At 38.4% G+C, this 18089-nt stretch overlaps 1 protein-coding gene across 1 annotated transcript in view; it reads left to right on the top strand.

Moving 5' to 3' along the window:
• OSBPL1A (oxysterol binding protein like 1A) overlaps window positions 1-18089 on the top strand; it is a 77682-nt gene that overhangs the window by 5500 nt on the left and 54093 nt on the right. Inside the window, 12 exon segments of the mRNA XM_039382144.1 lie at window positions 229-351; window positions 4895-4980; window positions 7190-7264; window positions 8030-8141; window positions 9249-9334; window positions 12951-13095; window positions 13823-13890; window positions 13971-14015; window positions 15518-15591; window positions 15673-15736; window positions 16685-16786; window positions 17052-17174. Of these exon segments, the coding sequence (XP_039238078.1) occupies window positions 231-351; window positions 4895-4980; window positions 7190-7264; window positions 8030-8141; window positions 9249-9334; window positions 12951-13095; window positions 13823-13890; window positions 13971-14015; window positions 15518-15591; window positions 15673-15736; window positions 16685-16786; window positions 17052-17174 (1101 nt within the window). The 5' untranslated portion in view covers window positions 229-230.

The raw sequence follows: 18089 nt of genomic DNA, 5'->3' as shown, positions 1-18089 counted from the left end.
GAAGCAAGAAAACTTGGGTAATTTGTTATTTAACTGCTTTGTATGAGGAATTTTAATGCTTCTTAGTAGCCTGAGTGCTGGACTGTTGAAAACAGCTTGCGCATTAAATGTGTTCCACAGGGAGAATAATTATCTTTTGCATACCAGAGTTAAATAAGGGGAAAAGTGATGTAATTTACAGCAGCATATAAGAGATCGCAAAATCGTTTCTTTCATATCTTTTATTAGAGATGAGTACTGAAGCAGAACAGCAGCTCCTCCACGATGCTAGAAATGGAAATGCTGAAGAAGTTAAGCAGCTGTTGGATACCATGGACAAAGGAGAAATAAGCTTTGATATCAACTGTAAAGGTTAGTAGCCTTCTTCAAATGTTTGTAATCTCACTGTTGAAGCCACACCTAGTGAAACTGGTAGTGATTAAGTATAATCTTGCTTTCTTTGGAGTGCTTAACCGAGTAATAAAAACCCACTTAAATGGCTGCATTTACCCCATGACTCAAGGCCATACTTGCATAGGGGAGAGATAATAGAAGCAGAGTATGGAGAGTAGTAATGTACAGAAAACCTCAGAGTAATTCACAGACATTAGAAGTGTCAACAAGATGAAGAGATGGTACCTCTCTTTGCTTGTGTTGGTGCTTATGCCAGCTTTCGAGCTTTGTAATACTAAACAAAACAGACCATAGTGCCAGGGGGTGGTTCAGGGAAGTAAATAGCCTTCATTGGAACTGCAGAGATTAGATCAGGTCATTCATTTCTGCTCTGTAGGAGCATTACATTTCTTGCCACTTGCAGGAACGTTTGGGACAAATATATGCTTTTATTAGCATTATACTAGGTTACTTGGGAAAAGAAACTAAAACTGTTCTCCATCTATCTTTGGCCAACACTAAAGTTTTGCTCGTGTGTAGCTAACTTAGTTATGGCCAAGCAACTTGCTTGCTGAGCATTAAAACTTCAGACTGGGACGGGATTTGCAAGCTTGCTAGCAGTTTCAGGCTGCTTTATTTCTTTGTTAATTTAGTAGCTTTATATTTTTCTTTATTTACACAAGTGTGTTTCTGGTTGCTTCAAAGAAGTGGATGTATATCCCACTCTTTCTACACAGGCTAGTATTCTTGTTATTCAGCATATAACTGTTAAGCAGCACTAAGAAGACAGTGATACAGAGGGAGAGGGGAGAGAGCAACTATGCTTTGTCTTGGCCATGACAGAGGGAACACCTTACCCTAAAGAGCAGGGATGCCTGTTATCTGACCAAGCTTAATCATCAGTTTACTCATCCTTTTGTTTGACTGCTCAGCTGTGTTTGTGTTTTCCCAACGGTTAGTGTACTCACTTCAGAAAAACAAGTTGTAAATCCAAACTCTTGCTACTTTATCTTTGGGTAGCTAGTTCATAATTTAAAGGGGAACTAAACAGACCTTGATGAAGGTGAAATCTTCCACCCTCACAGATATGTCCTTTGCAAATATTCAAAACACTGTGTGTAGTGCCTAAACAGTTGGAATAAAAGTTCCATAAAATTCATAAAACAGTACCCATAAAAAAGTTCCTGAAGTTTCTTGTGCTTAGAAGAGATTTTAGAGCATCTCTCATGTGTTCTTAAACATAATCTGAAGCTGAGAAATAATAATTAAATGGCATAGTCTGCAGTCCATATTATGTAAAACAAACAAGACCCTGGTCAGAAAGTCTGCAGGATAGAAGAGACTCAGGTAATGAGGGGAAAGATGGTGCTTAGCTGTTGTTCTTCTAGTTTAGCAATACATGCCAGCCAGTTAATCTTTGCTTGCTAATGGGAGCTCTAGGAAGCTAGATGGAATATGCTTGTGATAGTTCAGGTTAAAAAAATTAATTCTGAATATGGAATCGGTCCACAGTGAAATCTCTAGGTTTTGAATCTTCTAAATATTTGAGGACACAGAAGTGTAATTAAAGTGTTCTCTGGGGGAACTGTTCTCTAACTCCAGAGTTAACTCTCTGCTCTTCCACAGTCACTTTTCAGAGACTAACTTGTTTCACTCTGCTCCCGTAGAGTACTCCTTTGGAAATAGTCGAAGACAAATTCAGACCAAACAGCCTCTGCAGTATAACTGTCTCTGCCATTTTGCCTCTTCACTAGCGTAACCACTATGTCTTGCTACAAGTTCTGATCTGCTGGGTACTACCAGACAGTAATTGCATAACCACTTGATGATTGACTAAAGTACACGCTTTAGACTGTAACTGTCTGTTTGCATCCCTCAGTCTTCCTTCTCTTCCTGACAACCTCTTGTGCTTCTGTCATTACCTTCTTGCATAATCAGATGTCTCTAGAAAGTCAGGGTATGGGGAATGTCTTCAGTGCTGTGGCAGTTCCTTCAGTACTTGAATCTGATGTGGCAGTGACACTTGGCCTGGAATAAAGTGCTTCTGGAGCAGGTGGGAGGCTGTACTGGAGGTGGTGTAAACTTCCTCCAGGGTGTACCTTAGGAGATATAAGTCTGACAAGTCAATGTCCCTGCATGTCAAAGCCTATCTTTGACACCTTGTACTTGTCTTTCCAGGGGGAGCCTATATCTGAGGCTGTGTGTGCTATAGATTCATAAGTGTAAAGTCTGACAACAGTGATCCTAAACACTACAATTTCAGCCAAAGTGAAGGAAGAGAAAGTAAATTCAGGCTTCTTCTACTTGCTCTGTTGTGACTGTATTCTACCCAGTCAGTGCTTGCAGATAATCAGGACTTGCTTGAGGAGAATCCAGCCAAATGATCTGAACTGCTTTTGGTTTTCTCAGTTCACCATTTTGGAAAGAAGGTATCTGCATTAAAACAGTACTAAACCCAGCTTTCACCTAAAATGATCATGTTTTCTAAGGCTATCTATTGTTAGCTCGTTCTCCTTAAATACAAGAAAACAGAGTATCTAGGAATTTGCAAAGTAAGAAATCTATAAAGGTCAATTGTCAATAGTGTGTTACGGCAAAATACACATTTGAATGACTGCACAGTGGCCTAGCAGGCCACAGCTGGGAAATGACTGTCTAGTTTGTCTCCATTCTCTAAACGAATGGTAACACTTGAGACATAAAGTTAACTGGCATTAAAGCAAAGAACTGTGTGGGAGGGGTAGAAAACTTTATATTTTTTTGAGATTATAATATTTCTACTTTCCTATCCTTGCATTATCCCCTGTGTAATGATTTTCTAGTTTAAAATAACAAAAAAAAGGTGCAAACACTTATGGTCACTTGAAGAGAAGTAACAAACACCTTAAGGGCTTGAGAAATAACTGGCCAACTAACATCAGAAATGCAAACATTCAGAGTGGATGCAGAACAAGGGCCTGTGGCACTTTATCCAGTAAGAACTACAAATCTGGATGGGTTTCTGTTTTGTTTTGGTTTTTTTTCATGACCAAATTCCTTGGCAGCAGCACAGTCTTGTCAGTGCTGTAACTAATGACTGTCTTGGGCTAATTTTGTGAATACAGCGCAGCTCAGACCTCTTTTGTGTTCTTTGAAAGAACCTTATTCCCTACTAGACTGAGGGATGAATGATGTCTATTTAGTATGTTATCTAGCACAAATAGCCCCAGAGTTAGTGATCCACATAATGTTTATCTTCTGTGGTACCTTAGCCCATCAGTCACATAGAGTAGGAGCTCTGTTGTAGGCCTGACTGTGATGAGGGAAAGATCTAAATCTGGGGTTGGAAACAAGAGTTGAGAAGAAAGAAAGTCAAATAATGAAAGAAATTACCAATACAGGGTGGAAATGTTAGCTGGAAACAGTTCTAAGAAATGGGAAGGTATTTCAGCTGTGAACCACATTCTAATGTTAATTTTTATTATGAAAGCATAAGAAAGAACAATGAACTTTAAAGACCAAGAGTTTGTTTTTCCTCATGCTAGTGGCTTGTTTCCTTAGGGCAAACTTATGCTGTGCATGTTTCATGCCTCACTACTTGAGGTTACAAGACAGGGGAAAATTTTAATGGTGACAGTAATTTCAAAACAATTTCTGATGCCTCATTTTCATTTTGCTTCCAAATACAAAATGATTGCTTTTAGGTGACACTCAGAATGCTCTGGGTCTGTTGCTTAGTAAAAAGCACAAATCAGCTTTGCTTAATGCAGCTGAGTGTTGCTGCTGGCAAGTGATGTGGATTGTTAACTTTAGTAATCTCTAATGCTTTAATATCTTGCTTTTAAAGAAGTGATTGTAGAACAGTTATTGAATTTTATTCTTACAGACAGTCCTCCAGGGCATGTTTTAAATGCTCTTTAAAGCATAAATCGTTTTTTCCTTTGCATGGTCACTTATGTACCTGCTTCCTGTCTGTGCTTTGTCATTCTGCAGTTTAGAGCTGTAGGTGATAATGAGTTCTACTGTGCACAAAGATTTCAACTCATGTTACTTAGTAAGGCTGTCCTTATTAAAATTGAATGCAAACACAAGACAACAAAGAACCCCAACATTAGATCATTCCACCTGTTTTGTTTTTAATCCTTTGTTTAAAAAATGAGTTGTCCTACCTCTCCTTTGAGTAAAGGAAATAAAATTGGGTAAACCAAAGAGTTTTTTGATAAACAAGAGGAATATGTACCTGCATGTGCCGTTTTCATAGTGAATGAAAGTTACTGAAGCTTCTTGCTAGTGTTAAAAGATGAGGCATTACATGCAAACGAAAGTTTTATTCTCAGTCAGGCTACATGACTTTTTCATCTCAGAAAGATTTTATAGATTTGACTCTAGCATTTTCAAACTGCATCCTGATTTTTCAAATAACATGAGTGGTATTGGTGCTTCCAACCTTCTTGCTCCTCTGTTACTGTGAAGAATGCTCACCCATGCCAGCCTTGAATTGTATTGTGAGACCAAAACTTAATTTACCTGTTTTGTCTTTTAGGCAGAAGTAAATCTAATATGGGTTGGACACCTCTTCACCTTGCGTGCTACTTTGGACATGCTGTTGTGGTAGAGGATTTGCTGAAGGTATGTTTCTACTTTCCTCTGCATCTAAGGCAGAAAATTCTTTGTTATTCTAGAAGCAGTTAGTGTTTATTCAGGTTTTTGTGATAGAAGAATGGAGGCTTTGCAGGGAGGCAGAGCCACGTGTACAGTTTATCTACATGTAACATTGAGGTAACTGGTCATTAAAAGTAAGGAGTGAGATAGTTGTGGTAGGTAGAGGATGGCACAGTTTACAGGAATCCAAAATAGTGACACTGGAAATCTTTGCAGTAGCACAGATTGGTTACTCTGAACAGTATTTACAATCATCAGTGCTTAGCTAGCTTTCTCTTGGAGTGTGTGTGTAACTGTCTACATATAGAAATTGAAGACAAGTAGTGTATATAGGTATGCACTCATGAAAGCTCAGCTTTTTTCAAGCTTAGTGGATATCTGTATATAGGAAGCCAGCATGTGATACTAGTAATGCAGTTACTTCAAGGTTTGATCTAGGCTAGTGCAGTACATAAAGTACATAAATTTAGGCAATTTCACTTTCTGAGTTGTAGGAAAAGCTAAAGTGTCTCAAATGCAAAAACCTGTGTTATCTAATTCTATGTTGTGCATAAAAGTATGCCCAGAATTCTGCACAAAGTGTTTCTTTCAGGAACAGGCTAATATAGTTTGACTCATAATTGCTTTCTAACATCTTTGAAATAATGCACTGTGTGACAAACTTTGAAACAACAAACCTCTGCCATCAAAGCTGACCTGTTTATATGTGCATAACAACTGCAAATGCAGTGAATATGTGGCTTATGACTTACTTTTTTTTTTTTTGCTCTTGGTAGCTTCGACCAACCCTAATTGTATTAGACCCTATTCATATTGGACAGATTTTTCTGTAGATGGCAGGAGTGTGATAAACAGCCTCGAGTACAAAGGTAGCTAATCTAAACTTGAATTTCATTCAGAATAAGGGCTGCTGGCCATAATCCAGATGCTAAAGGAAGAAACAAATTTGAGATTTCTTTAAGAAATTCTTCTCTAGCCTTCATACTTCCTCAGTAAATAATGCTGTTTTCAATTTAAGAGGGCTATTTAAAGCAAAAGGTAAAGTTTTATTACTTAGTGCATTTTTCAAGCATCTAACTTCAAAAGTTGCAAGAGTGTATGTAACTTTGTGCTTTCTTTGTTAGGGCTCAAATAATACTTGAAAGAGTATTATTTAAAGAATAAGGTGAGAAATAAGGGAGGCTGTGCAACTCTGAAAGCTAGGCATGTGCGTGTCTGTGTATTTGTGCCTAGATTTTGTGCTCAAAGAGCAAGTGAAGGAGATACCAGAAACAGAGCTCTAGAATCTAAGTCAGGTTCATCAGTTACCTTTAGGGAGGCAGCAGTGACCTGGCTAAGTCGTGTAATCTAAACATATGTGCTGAAGTTAAATATGTCCTGCCCTCTTTCTGACCCTTTGAGAGGTTAGGTAAGGTGGTGTAGAAGGCATACTCAGTGAAAGAAGAATAGTATTTCTTGGTTTCCTGGAACTGTGCCTGTGCAGTGTGGCAAACAGTCCTCCTTTCAGATAAAAGGTGTGGGATAGAGAAAGAGTGTGACAAAAGGAAGGGAGATTCAAGACAAAGACTGAAGAAGAGGAAAGGGAGAAGAAAAGTTAAGTTTCAAATGCTACTATCAATGCTCACATGAAAGTTTGCACTTCAAGTGAAAGAACAGCAATAGTTGCCTAGAGAAGTTGTTATATCAGGAGCTCCAGGAGGCTGGTGGTACTTTGTACATCTGTAACAAATGTATGTATGTTACACAGTACCACTATAGTTCTTTCATTAAGTTGTTTGTTGTGTTTTTTTCCTAACACTTCCCTGCCAAAAACGCTAAACAAATAAATAAACCAAAAACCTAAAAACTCCCAACAGACCAAACCAAAATAAAATCAAGCCAACAACATCCCCACCCCCTGTGGGATACTTATTTCCCATATACCATATTCTTAAATGTGTGAGAGATACCTGGAAAAATGCAGGAGGCTTTTCATTTTTGAAGCAATTTGCAGAATGTGGGTTATGAATCTTATATATGTACTTTATCTTTGTTTCCAGGATGTGTTACAATTCTGATCTGATTTGCCATGAGGCCTATATTGGTTCCTGTCCTCCCCTTCCCCCCCAGTCAGAGGGAATAGCTATGTAGTTCTTGTTGGAAGGACATTCAGATGTCTTTTGGTCTTGCTGTTTAGGCTGGTGCAGATGTGAATGTGCTGAATGACATGGGGGACACTCCACTCCATCGGGCAGCTTTCACAGGACGCAAGGTAAAGTATGTTGGCTTTTTTAAGCCTCAGTTGTAGAATTATTAAGAAAGTGCTAGCAATAAGATCACTTCTAGAAGATGTTTTTACAGTGTGTAAAAATGACTTATTGTCTGTTTTGGTACAGTGTGTTCAGAAGGACTAGGCACATTGCCTAGCTTGTATAACTCTGTCCAAAAAAAACCACAAACACACAGAGAGAAATCACATTGTTTTAATCTTAGTGACTTCTAGAGGGAAAAAAAACCCTGTTAGTTAGGACACAGAGGCCCATTTGGGATCTGGAAGTGCTGTTTCTTCACAGATAACTAGAACTACAGAGCTTTTTATAGGCCTGTGTAGTGTGAGACTAGTTTGATTTGTTCCCCACGTGCCACCATCATTCCAAAACTAGTACTACCGCTATGGATAGCCTCTTAGGCCTTCTGAAGGAGTGACTACTTACTCTGTTATGAAAAGAGCCAATTGCACTATTTTTATCTGTCAAATTTAGCATTTGCACCAGGTACGCCAGCTTTTCAGAGTGAATCTGTTCAGCTGTAACTCCTGTTAGTTCCTTCAGCCTGACTGATGCGAGAGAGAAGATTGCAGTCAGCCTCACTCTTTAATCTCTCTAAAACATCCCTTCCTGTTTTCATAAAAATTCAGCAGTGGTGAGAAACTGTTAGTTACACAGCTCATCTTACAGGATGTCAGTAGCTGGAAAGCCTGATTGTGGCCTTACTGTTACAGAGACAGATAAGGAGTGTTTTTCAAATTGTTTTTCAGGAGGTGGTGATGTTACTCTTGCAGCATAATGCTGATACTTCCATTGTTAATGGGAGTGGAGAGACTGCAAAAGAAGTTACTCATGATAAAGACATAAGGAATATGTTGGAAGGTAACTTTAATAGATCATGGCCTGTTTTGTTTGGTTTTTTCAACATATGTACACTCTAAAAGCTGATCTTTCTACTTCAAGTTACAGAATCTCAGTTGAATTTTCTCTTTAAATTTTGTCATTAGAAAGAAAAATGTCAGGTTTTGGTTCTCATCTGCGGTACTGACAGGCGGGGTTTTTTTGTGACTTGGAGAGTTAAATGTCATGAATGCCAATAGCATTATTCAAGTAACTATTTCAGTCCTGCTGGGTTAGTCCTTGCTACAGCTCTGAATAGTATATGGTAGTCAAAGTATTGGCTCACTGGAAGAGGAAAAGCTCAAGTCAAGAATATTAAGTGACTTTATGTCAACTGAATCATTAAAGGAAAAAAATGCTGAACAGTTTGCAAAGATGCCTCATTTTCAAATCAAGTTCAGGACTTGCTATTGCAGTCATACATGTTAAGTAAAAAGGGGAAAAAAAAAAGTAAAACCTCTTCCCCTCATTTTCCTGCATTGCCTCACAGGGATCAAAAGTGAGGCAGATGGTGCCTAAGTTCATCGCTTATAGGTTTGGAGAGTTCTAAGAACTGTGTTGCTTCCTGGTAGTATTATGTGATAATCATAAATACAGCTGAAGCTTTGTGTCCGCTAACATAGACTGTACATGTGAAGTGATCTCACTTCTAATTCTGCATGCAAATGCACAGATAACAGTCCTTTCAGCTGTTCATCTGCTGAATTTTTAGAGAAGAATAAAATTCTTGTAGTGTGATAGGAAGAGCAGAAGAGAAGCCGAAAAGAGCACAGGGAAGATCTAATAAGGGTGTCACAGAGTCCCCGTTTTCCCTCCCACAGTGAATGGGGTTGGTTATAAGTGTTGAAAAAATTATAATATGTATGTTTATATAAACTCACACATTTTGTCAAATTTTACGTGCTTTGAACATATTTTTGCTCTGACACAGAGTTTTCTGAATAAATATTCTATTTATACCTGTTCCAAATGAATAACACTGGAAGTCTTTTTTTCTCTAGGCCTGTTTTGATATAGTTTTTCAATGCTTTATTTCATGTGTACTTGCTACTTTATTGACTGACCTTAATTTTTTTTTTTTTTAAATAGCAGTGGAAAGGACACAAGAAAGGAAACTGGAAGAACTCCTCTTAGGAGCAGCAAGAGAGGGGGAAGTGGGGAAACTGACTGCCTTGGTAAGAATTCAAGTGCTTGTAATACTTTAGTGTCAAGTGGTTCGAGCCATAATGCTAATGTAACAAAATATGACATTGTGCCTTGCATTGCAAATTGCTCTGACTTCAGAATATCAGTGCTGTGCACCAGGTTATGTAAGGTGCTGAACCCTGAAGGGTTTTCCAGCCTCCCTGTTAGAGATTGCAAAACAATGGTTTTCAGCTTCTTCTGTGTTTTTAAATTCTTTTCAGTTAGTTGTAAATAGCAGTGTAATGGTTCTAGGTCTGCTGACGTGAGCTTATTATGTTATTGTGGATGCCTTAATGTCATGGGTGCGTAGGTTTTCATCACAGTATGGTCTTAAATCTTGAAAGTAAGTTTTTTGTCATTAGCATCCATTGCAGCTGAAGTCTCTGTAATTTTCAATGGACAGTTGTCTGCACAACACAATTTCATGCTGAGCAGAAATTGAAAACTGTATATGTGTGCTGATGCACACCCATAGAAATTCCAGCTGACCAATACAGTGGCATGGTAAGACTATTGGAGGAGCAGATCACAGAAGAATTGAGACTGGAGGGTTCTTCTGGAGATAAACTAGTCCAGTTCCTGTTTGCAGAGCAGAATGAACTAGAGCAGGTTGCACGGGACTGTATCCAGTTGGGTTTTGAAGCCAGTTTTGAAGTTGGGTCCCAGTGCTTGAACTCAAGCTTTTCGGAGCCCTGGAGAGTGTCCCCGGAGGCAAGACATGCAGTATGTAACATTTTCTAGTTAGTTGGCACCTTTAGTAATACCTTTTATTTAAGGCATCAAAGCAGTCTAAATACTTCTACTTACTTCTAATGGAAAATTTACAAATGTGAAATTTGTATATTGAGAAATTTGACATTCTTTACTTTCCTGCCTAGAAGCCAGAATGAGCACCTATTCAAAATTTGTTATTTCCCTCCTCTAAATTTATTTATTCTTATCTGAAGAACTCGTCTTTCTAACTCCTTCTTACATGGAAACTGTTTCTAAATATTTGGTCATTTTTGTAATTCTTATTTGTACTTTTTTGTACGTCTCTTCGAAATGGAGAGAGAACCAGAGCTGTACACAGTAACTAAGATGTGGAAGAATAGTCCATTAGTACACTGGCACAATTGTATTAATTGTAATTAATAAGATGACATAATAGATCTGTTCTTGATTCTGGTAATTTTAACACTTGTTGCATGTCTTCTTACCTTAATCTGATGCGAAAAAACAATCAGAAAAAGGTGACTCCTCATAGAAATCTGTTACCGAAGAACTCTGCTTTCTCTATATGGCATGTAACTATGCATGTAACTGTTCCTGTCAATGTTTTAGTTTCTAAGTAATTTTTTTTAGACGTATATGTAGTATCTTTGAGCGCTGTATATGTGACATGTGATACGTTGATCTCTAACTTTTCGAAATATTTACACGTTTTTGACCCCAAGACAGTTTTTAAGTCAAGTCTTAAGAGGTGTTCCTTGGAATCCTTTGGTGTGAGTACTTGGACTTGTGGCCATTGAATTACAATTTTCAAACTCCTGATAACTCTTGAGAAGTCCCAAGAACTTTCTCCATTTCCAGCTCTATGGTGTAAACCTCTTTGACTTTCCTACCCTTAGGTTAATACCTCTGCAGAGAATTTGTGTAGCTCTTCAGAACTGCCCTATATCTTGAGAATTGCTCATACTTTGCCTACTGATTGTTCAGGCCTTTCTGCTCCTACTGTATGTTTTTTTTTTTTATTAGCAGACTGTTATGCTTATGGAACTTTAGCTACTTACATGTACTTTTATTGTGAGACCTAACACCAGAACATGTTCTTTACTTCACTGCCTTTGGAACAGAGTGCCACTTGCTTGAAAGATACCCTTTTGTTATTAATTCTCTTTTATCTTGAGTATCTTTACAAAAAAAGGCTGTACTGCATATTGTAACACAGTTGTCTGGAACAGATAATTTAATGGTGCAGTTTCTCTAAACCTTCTAACTGGACTTCAGACCCTTTTTTCTCCTTTACCTGCATAAGCTTAACTTTATAACTGCTTTCTATTGAAGTTTCTTGAAGTCAAGTGGAAGTGGTGGCTTTTGTGCTTCTCTTTTGTCAAGATTCTCGCTAGATCACAATCCATTTTGCTACCAGGAGCTAGATCTTCAGCAACTAACCCAGGCTTTTTAGTCTACTTGAGGCAAAACCAATGTGTTCTTCCTCTGAGTTTTCAAAAATGTACTGTACATTTCCTGAGGTGATTGGAGAGATTTTTATCTCAATGAGCTGATGCATCAAACTTTCTTCCAAATAATGCTTTGTAATATGGTGTAAGGTGTTGAAAGCACAGGCATGCAGCTTAAGAGGTATGGAGGGAAGAAGTCAAGAGACAGAGATAAGGTAGATGTAAAAAAAAAGCTGGTTGGAGATAGCTAAAACTTAGGAATCCTCAGGAATGCAAGTATTTGACCACAGTATTAATGAGGCTATACTTTCACAAGCTCCCACTTTTTGACTTTTGTTCTCTTATCAGTTGATCTGTAAATAACATCTGTAGCAGTTTATCCTTTACAGGACTATTTCTGAAGCATGTTTTAGTGGTTGCTGTTGATGTTAATTTAAATTGTTGCCATGGGAATTCTGTTATTATGGAATAATTTCTCAAGGGCTAATGAGAATGCTTCAATTTGAGTTTCTCTAAAAGTGTTGTCATGCACTTGTGACTCTGGTCTCCTAAGGCTGCATATCAGTAACTTAGCCTTTCTGTTAAGGCAATCCCATTTGGCTCATGAGCCTAACTGTATGGCTGATATTGCATGAAATGATTTGGGTTGGAAGGGACTCTAAAGATGATCTAGTCCAACGCCCGTGTACACATTCAACAGCCACATAATTTGAGTAGAAGTGTAGTGGTATTTTCTGGTAGTTAGTAGTGTCACGCTTAATGACCCTTCTCTTTAATGGGATCAGTTTCTCAAAACATTTATCTTGTGTGCAAGTTAAACCCGGGTGATTTTTTTTTCCTCAGTTACGTAGTTGCTCTAATCTTAATAGTTAGACTTCAGAATGCAGCAGAGTTGCAGTCTGTGTGACAGACTGCCTATCCTAGGAGCCTCTAAATGACCTAGGCTGTCTGTGTCACTGACACAGTGTAGGTCTGCCACACTTCAGTAAAAGTTCTTACTCTCTGAAACAGGGTGGCCACACCATTTTTTTCTGGATTTAGCGCTGGCCTGTGCTAATTTCACACTGTGCCTGGGAGCCTTTTATGGAGAACAGTAGATTTTCGACAGTGGAATCGTACAGGGCCATTTTAGCAATATAAATGACTGAACTGCAATGCTGGGCAACTTTCCCTGGCACTGTGCAACTGAGCAGGATAAATGTGTCCATGCTGTGCAGTAGAAGGGGAACAGCAAGCAAAAAAAGTGAAGTTCCCTTGCTTTAGCTAACCATCTTGTGTGATTGTTGTAGTCCTTGCCCTTGTCTAACACTTGCTACGTGCCCTCTTTGTTGCCAGATCTACACTGAAGTATCCTATTTAGGAACCTCTAACTTTCATAAGAGAGAACATGGCATCTGGAAAGGGAGGAAAACTGATAAGTAAGCAGAACTTTGTTTCTTTCCAGTTGAATAAGCCCAAACCACCTGATATCAACTGTACAGATCAGATGGGGAACACACCATTGCATTGTGCAGCGTACCGTGCTCATAAGCACTGTGCATTGAAACTTCTGAAAAATGGAGCAGACCCTAAAATAAGAAATAAAAATGGTGAGTACCAAAGGAAAAGTACATTAAACGTCAAATGGAGACAAATTCAGCTGCTTCTATAAGCTATGTTACCATGCAGTGCTCAGGGAAAAATCCTATGATGCTTTACGAGCTTTGTATCACTAATAAAGGAAGCTCAAAACTGACTAAATTGCAGAAGACTGAAGAACTGTAGCAAAATACTTATATATATGTTTTTATTTTCCAAACATAACCATTTCTAGAAACTTTATCTACTGTCTGAACAGTGAAATGTGCCTGGCTTTTGTTTTCTTGATGCTAAACACTGAACACAAATAACAAAAAAATAAGATTGAAGATCTGGCTCCTCAGAAGAAGTCTTCTAATGAAACCAAACAGAGGAAAACTTTATGCAGATGTTATGCAAACTGTGTACTTGTCCTCTGGTTAAAGATGCCTCTGTCTTGGTGTTTGTGAATGTCCTAAACTGTTTTGTATAGCTGGGGAAGCTAAAAACAAACTTACACCGGTAAGGGCAAAGGGCTGTCTGTAATTGGTAGAACTCTGATGGACAGTTCGGTGCGTTAAAGATCAAAACCTTTATAGTCTTCTGCCCCTGAGGAGTTTATGTTCCCCAATTCCAAGTAAATGTAGATACTTGTGGGACCAAACTTTAGTGGGTAAACAGTGTCAAATTATTTTGAAGTTAAGTACATCTAAGTTTATTTGCATCAAATTGTCATGCTTTGTCTTGGTTGCTAAACAGATCAGACGCCCCTTGATCTAGCCCAAGGTGCAGAAATGAAACTGATACTGTCAGGTAAAACTGGAAAGGTAGGAACTTCTGTATGAATTTAAAATGCCTAGGCTGTCTAGTGGAAGCTATTCCTACATGAGATTTAATTTCTGTGCAGGTTATCAACAAACCCCTGAGACGATACGAAGGTCTCCTATGGAAGGTATGTCTTACTTCCTTTTCTAAAATAGCTTAGAAGATCTCAAAGTATGTCAGTATGTCCTTTTTCTGTACTTTAATGATAATTGCTGAATGAGGGAATTTTTCAATAATAAATTTTCTAAATGACTTAATTTAGTCTAGTGTATATACAGAGAGGCTGGCTGGGTGGGGAGTCACTAGTTTCATGGTACCCTGATTTTATTCTCAGTCCCCAAAATCTCTTTTTATTTCTTGGTATATTTTGTGGAAAAGCTTCGCTGTGGTAAGGTTTTGTTCCTTATCTGTGTGGTGGGCAAAATGTTTTTTGTTTTTTCTCTCCTTAATAGATTACTTTGATAATCTATGACTAATATAATATCTTTAAGAATCTGTGACTAATATTTTGCCACAAATTCACCATCTTCTGAAAATTTTAAAACATAATGGGAAGATGTCAGAGAGTTTAATGCTTGTTTTGCTGTGTTGCTCAAGTGAATCTGTTTTCCCTTTTTAAAAAAAGAGTCTATATGAATGCTTAATTCTATGTTCCTCAATGAAATCTTTAAAGTTTTCTTCAGTGTAAGTTTTCCTACATATGCCGTCATGATTGTAATATAAGGAACAAGAACTATGTACCAAAGCTTATGAAAGATAAAATGTTGTCACTGGATATCTCAATATCATTTGTTTCTCATTTGATTTTATAAAATAGAATTTTGTGGTGATCAACAACTCCTGTAATATTAAAAAATGCAGCATTTTAGTATTTCAGTTCGTCCTGAATAGCAGGCTCAGCAAAACTTTTGTCTTTAGGTGGTTCCAAAAAGGAGAGTAGCGCTGTAATTGTACAGTATTCTCAGGTTACTGTGATCGCCAAGATAAGCAGAACCTAAAACGTTTTCATAATCATTGTCAGGAAAACTTCCCATGTTAAGGAAACTTCCCAGTTTGACAGTTTAGGAGGTGCTCTGTCAGCCACACTTCCACCACCAGAGATTTTCATTGATGGGACCGAAGCTCAGTGGGTGGCTCCAGTGAGTCAATGGGTGCCCTGCTTGACTCCCTAAACCTACCACACTCACACAGTCAGACAAGGTTTCCTTACCAGCTCAGCCCTAGGTTTTCCCTAACAGAGTCTCAGACATGTAGATCCTTTAAAATAATTCAGTCATGGTGCAAGAGCAAAACAGCAGCTCAAACTGCTGTCTCCGAGGAGGAACCCAGAAAAAAGGAACCCCAGGGCTTTTATATCCCTTCAGTCTGGTAGGAAAGTCTGGGGTCTTCCTTCTGAGCTGCTGAGTCTTTGGCTCCTGGCACCACAGGTCACTGTGCCCTTTGCTAACCAAAGGCTTATCACCAGTTTATGGCCTCTTGCCTCGAGCTCCCGCCACCCAGAGCCCAACCTGCAGCTCTTACTGCAGCTGCACACCGAGCTGCCTGTTAACAGAATACTAAATGTATTCTGTTAACCTTACCTGACCGTTTTCTTTTTTTTTCTTCTTTTTCTTTAAATTCTTTTCTTAGAGCTCACGATTTTTTGGGTGGAAACTCTACTGGATAGTTCTAGAACATGGAGTCCTTTCCTGGTATCGGAGACAGTAAGTTCTGTGTTTAAATTTCTGAAAAGCGATTTAAATAATTCTTATCCTCACTTTATTAAATCTCTTCTTCTTTCAAAGAGCTGATGCAGTGAATAATGATCATCGTCAGGGATGCAAGCATCTAACACAAGCTGTCTGCACGGTAGGAAGTGAAACGCTTTGTAATACTGAGTTGTGTTTTTATGTGATGGTGTTCCGTACCTGGATAATGAAAACTTCAGCTAGATCGGTAACCTGATCTTTGTTATAAAATAGGGGAAAAGCTTGTGCTGTTGAAAGAAACGCTTGTTCTTGTCGAGCGAAGTATTCTTATATGTAAAGTGGCCATAGAGCTCCTTCATTATTTTTCTAAAGTCCTGAAGATTTAAGCAAACATAAGATATCCTGAAACTTTGGTTCCTCAGTTGTGCAAAGCAACTGTTTGGAGCATGTGATACAGAATAGCAAAGCTCTAGTTCCTCCTTAGCTGTTATTGGCTACTTGTGACTGATTGTGTAACTGAGGCTGATCTCAGTTGAACTGATCAATTCTGAAGGCCACTTTTGGAAAACTTCCCTACATTCCATTATGCTTCCGGGAACCCAATTCACCCATTTTGGAATGGGTGAATAGAGGAAAAACAGGCCAAGTGTTGTTTATAATACACAGGAAGATGAAGTGTTTAAGGAAAATGCATTTAGAATCATTTCAGTATTTTTATAACTAACCTGTCCTAGTTTGGCACCACAAGTTCTGTTAAACTGCATTTATATATACACTCATATTATATGAAAAGTGACTCTTGCTTTTCATTATGTACAAATTCCTTAAAGATCCTGGTGATCTTGCACCATTGCTGAGATTTTATCTGAATCAACTGGCGCAAATAAATGCAAACATATTATTTAGATATAAAGAACCTCTATATTCTTGTTTGTGATGTAATGGCACACTTCGAAAAACTTCTGACCAAGATATTTGTAAACTATAATTATTTGTATCAAGACTGAGGCAAAAACTTCTGAGTTAAGACTAATTTTCTACTTTGCTTACTCTTCAGTTTTTTTCTGACTCATTATACTAATTTTGTGTTTTCTCCACATCGCTTTAGGTAAAATCTACAGACAGTTGCTTCTTTTCTGTCAGATGTTTTGATGACACTGTTCATCGTTTCAAGATTCCTAAAAATAGCCTTCCTTCTCAAACTAGAGAGGTAATAATGACTCTTTATCAAAGGCATTAAAATATAATAACTTCTGTAATTAATAATTTGCATACTGCTTGCTATGGATGCATTATTAGCAGTGTGTTTCATATCTTTAACATCAGGACTTCATAACATAAGTGAAGATATTGAATCTTTTAGCATGATTATAGACTAAACAGCAAAAAATGGACAGACTGTAATTCTCTTCTTTAAAATCAATGCTGCGTTGTTTTCCAGCTGTTGTTTATTAATTCTGATTTTTCCTTTTCAGAGTTGGCTGGAAGCAATAGAAGACCACTCTGCATATAGCACTCATTACTGCACACAAGAACAATTGAGTAGTGATGATGAAGATGATGCAATATCTGTTACAGACCTACAGGATACTCTGAAAGTACGTCCTGAGTACTTATTTGGCTCATGTATCTAGGTAGTCAGTATTTGTTTGTGTTGAAATACTTTAGTGTACTTTTGGCTAAAGGTGATGATTTTTCCCACAGATGCATAAATGCTGCTTGCATTTGCATTGCTTATTGTCATGTTTTCCTGTTCAGACTGTGTGAATAAAATGGCATGTTTATCATAGCTACAGGGCTGTGGTTTTCAGTTTTGGTAGAATTACTGCAAGATAGAAAGCTGCTTTAGACTTTCAGCCAGGAGAGGGAGCCTTGAATACTGTAGTTAGTGACCCCAAGACTGAAGGATAAAAAAGTTCACCTTCAGTGAGCTCTGCCTCTATAAAACAGGCAACAAAGTGTCTTAGAAATGGTCCTTTATCTCCTCAGATCACATTAGATGCATTGTACAGTGACTGTTCATACCTGCAGTGGAAGTGACTAGTCTTTGGTAATTCTAGCATTCAGCCTGCGATTCTTGCTTTTTGCTATATATACACTTCTGAAACCTCTTATTTTAAGGGAAAGTTCACACTGCAATACAAAAACCTTCACGTGACCAAACTCCAAGTGGCTTGTACCATACCTTTTGGTACAAGAACTCTTAAGTAGCTCATGGCAGAGCAGAGGTGGGAGGATAGCTGGGGCTGGCAGTTCCCAGCAACTGACAGAAGAAGGTGGTATTATGTAACAGAAGGAGCATGGCCAGCAGGTCAGGGAAGATGATTCACCCCCTCTACCCTGCCCTCATGAGGCTCCACCTGGAGTGCTGTGCCCAGGTCTGGGGTCCTCAGCACAAGACAAACGTGAAAAGCAGGTACAGAAGAGGGCCACAAAGATGATTACAGGGAATGAGCACCTCTCCTATGAAGACAGGCTGAGAGCTGGAGAAGCAAAGGCTCCAGGGAGACCTA

This window comes from Pipra filicauda, unplaced genomic scaffold (assembly GCF_003945595.2).
Source record: "Pipra filicauda isolate LSUMZ 115617 unplaced genomic scaffold, ASM394559v2 scaffold259_size1095435_pilon, whole genome shotgun sequence".
Lineage (NCBI taxonomy): Eukaryota > Metazoa > Chordata > Aves > Passeriformes > Pipridae > Pipra > Pipra filicauda.
The sequence above is the reverse complement of the archived record's forward strand: the minus strand, read 5'-3'. Positions and strand labels throughout refer to the sequence as shown.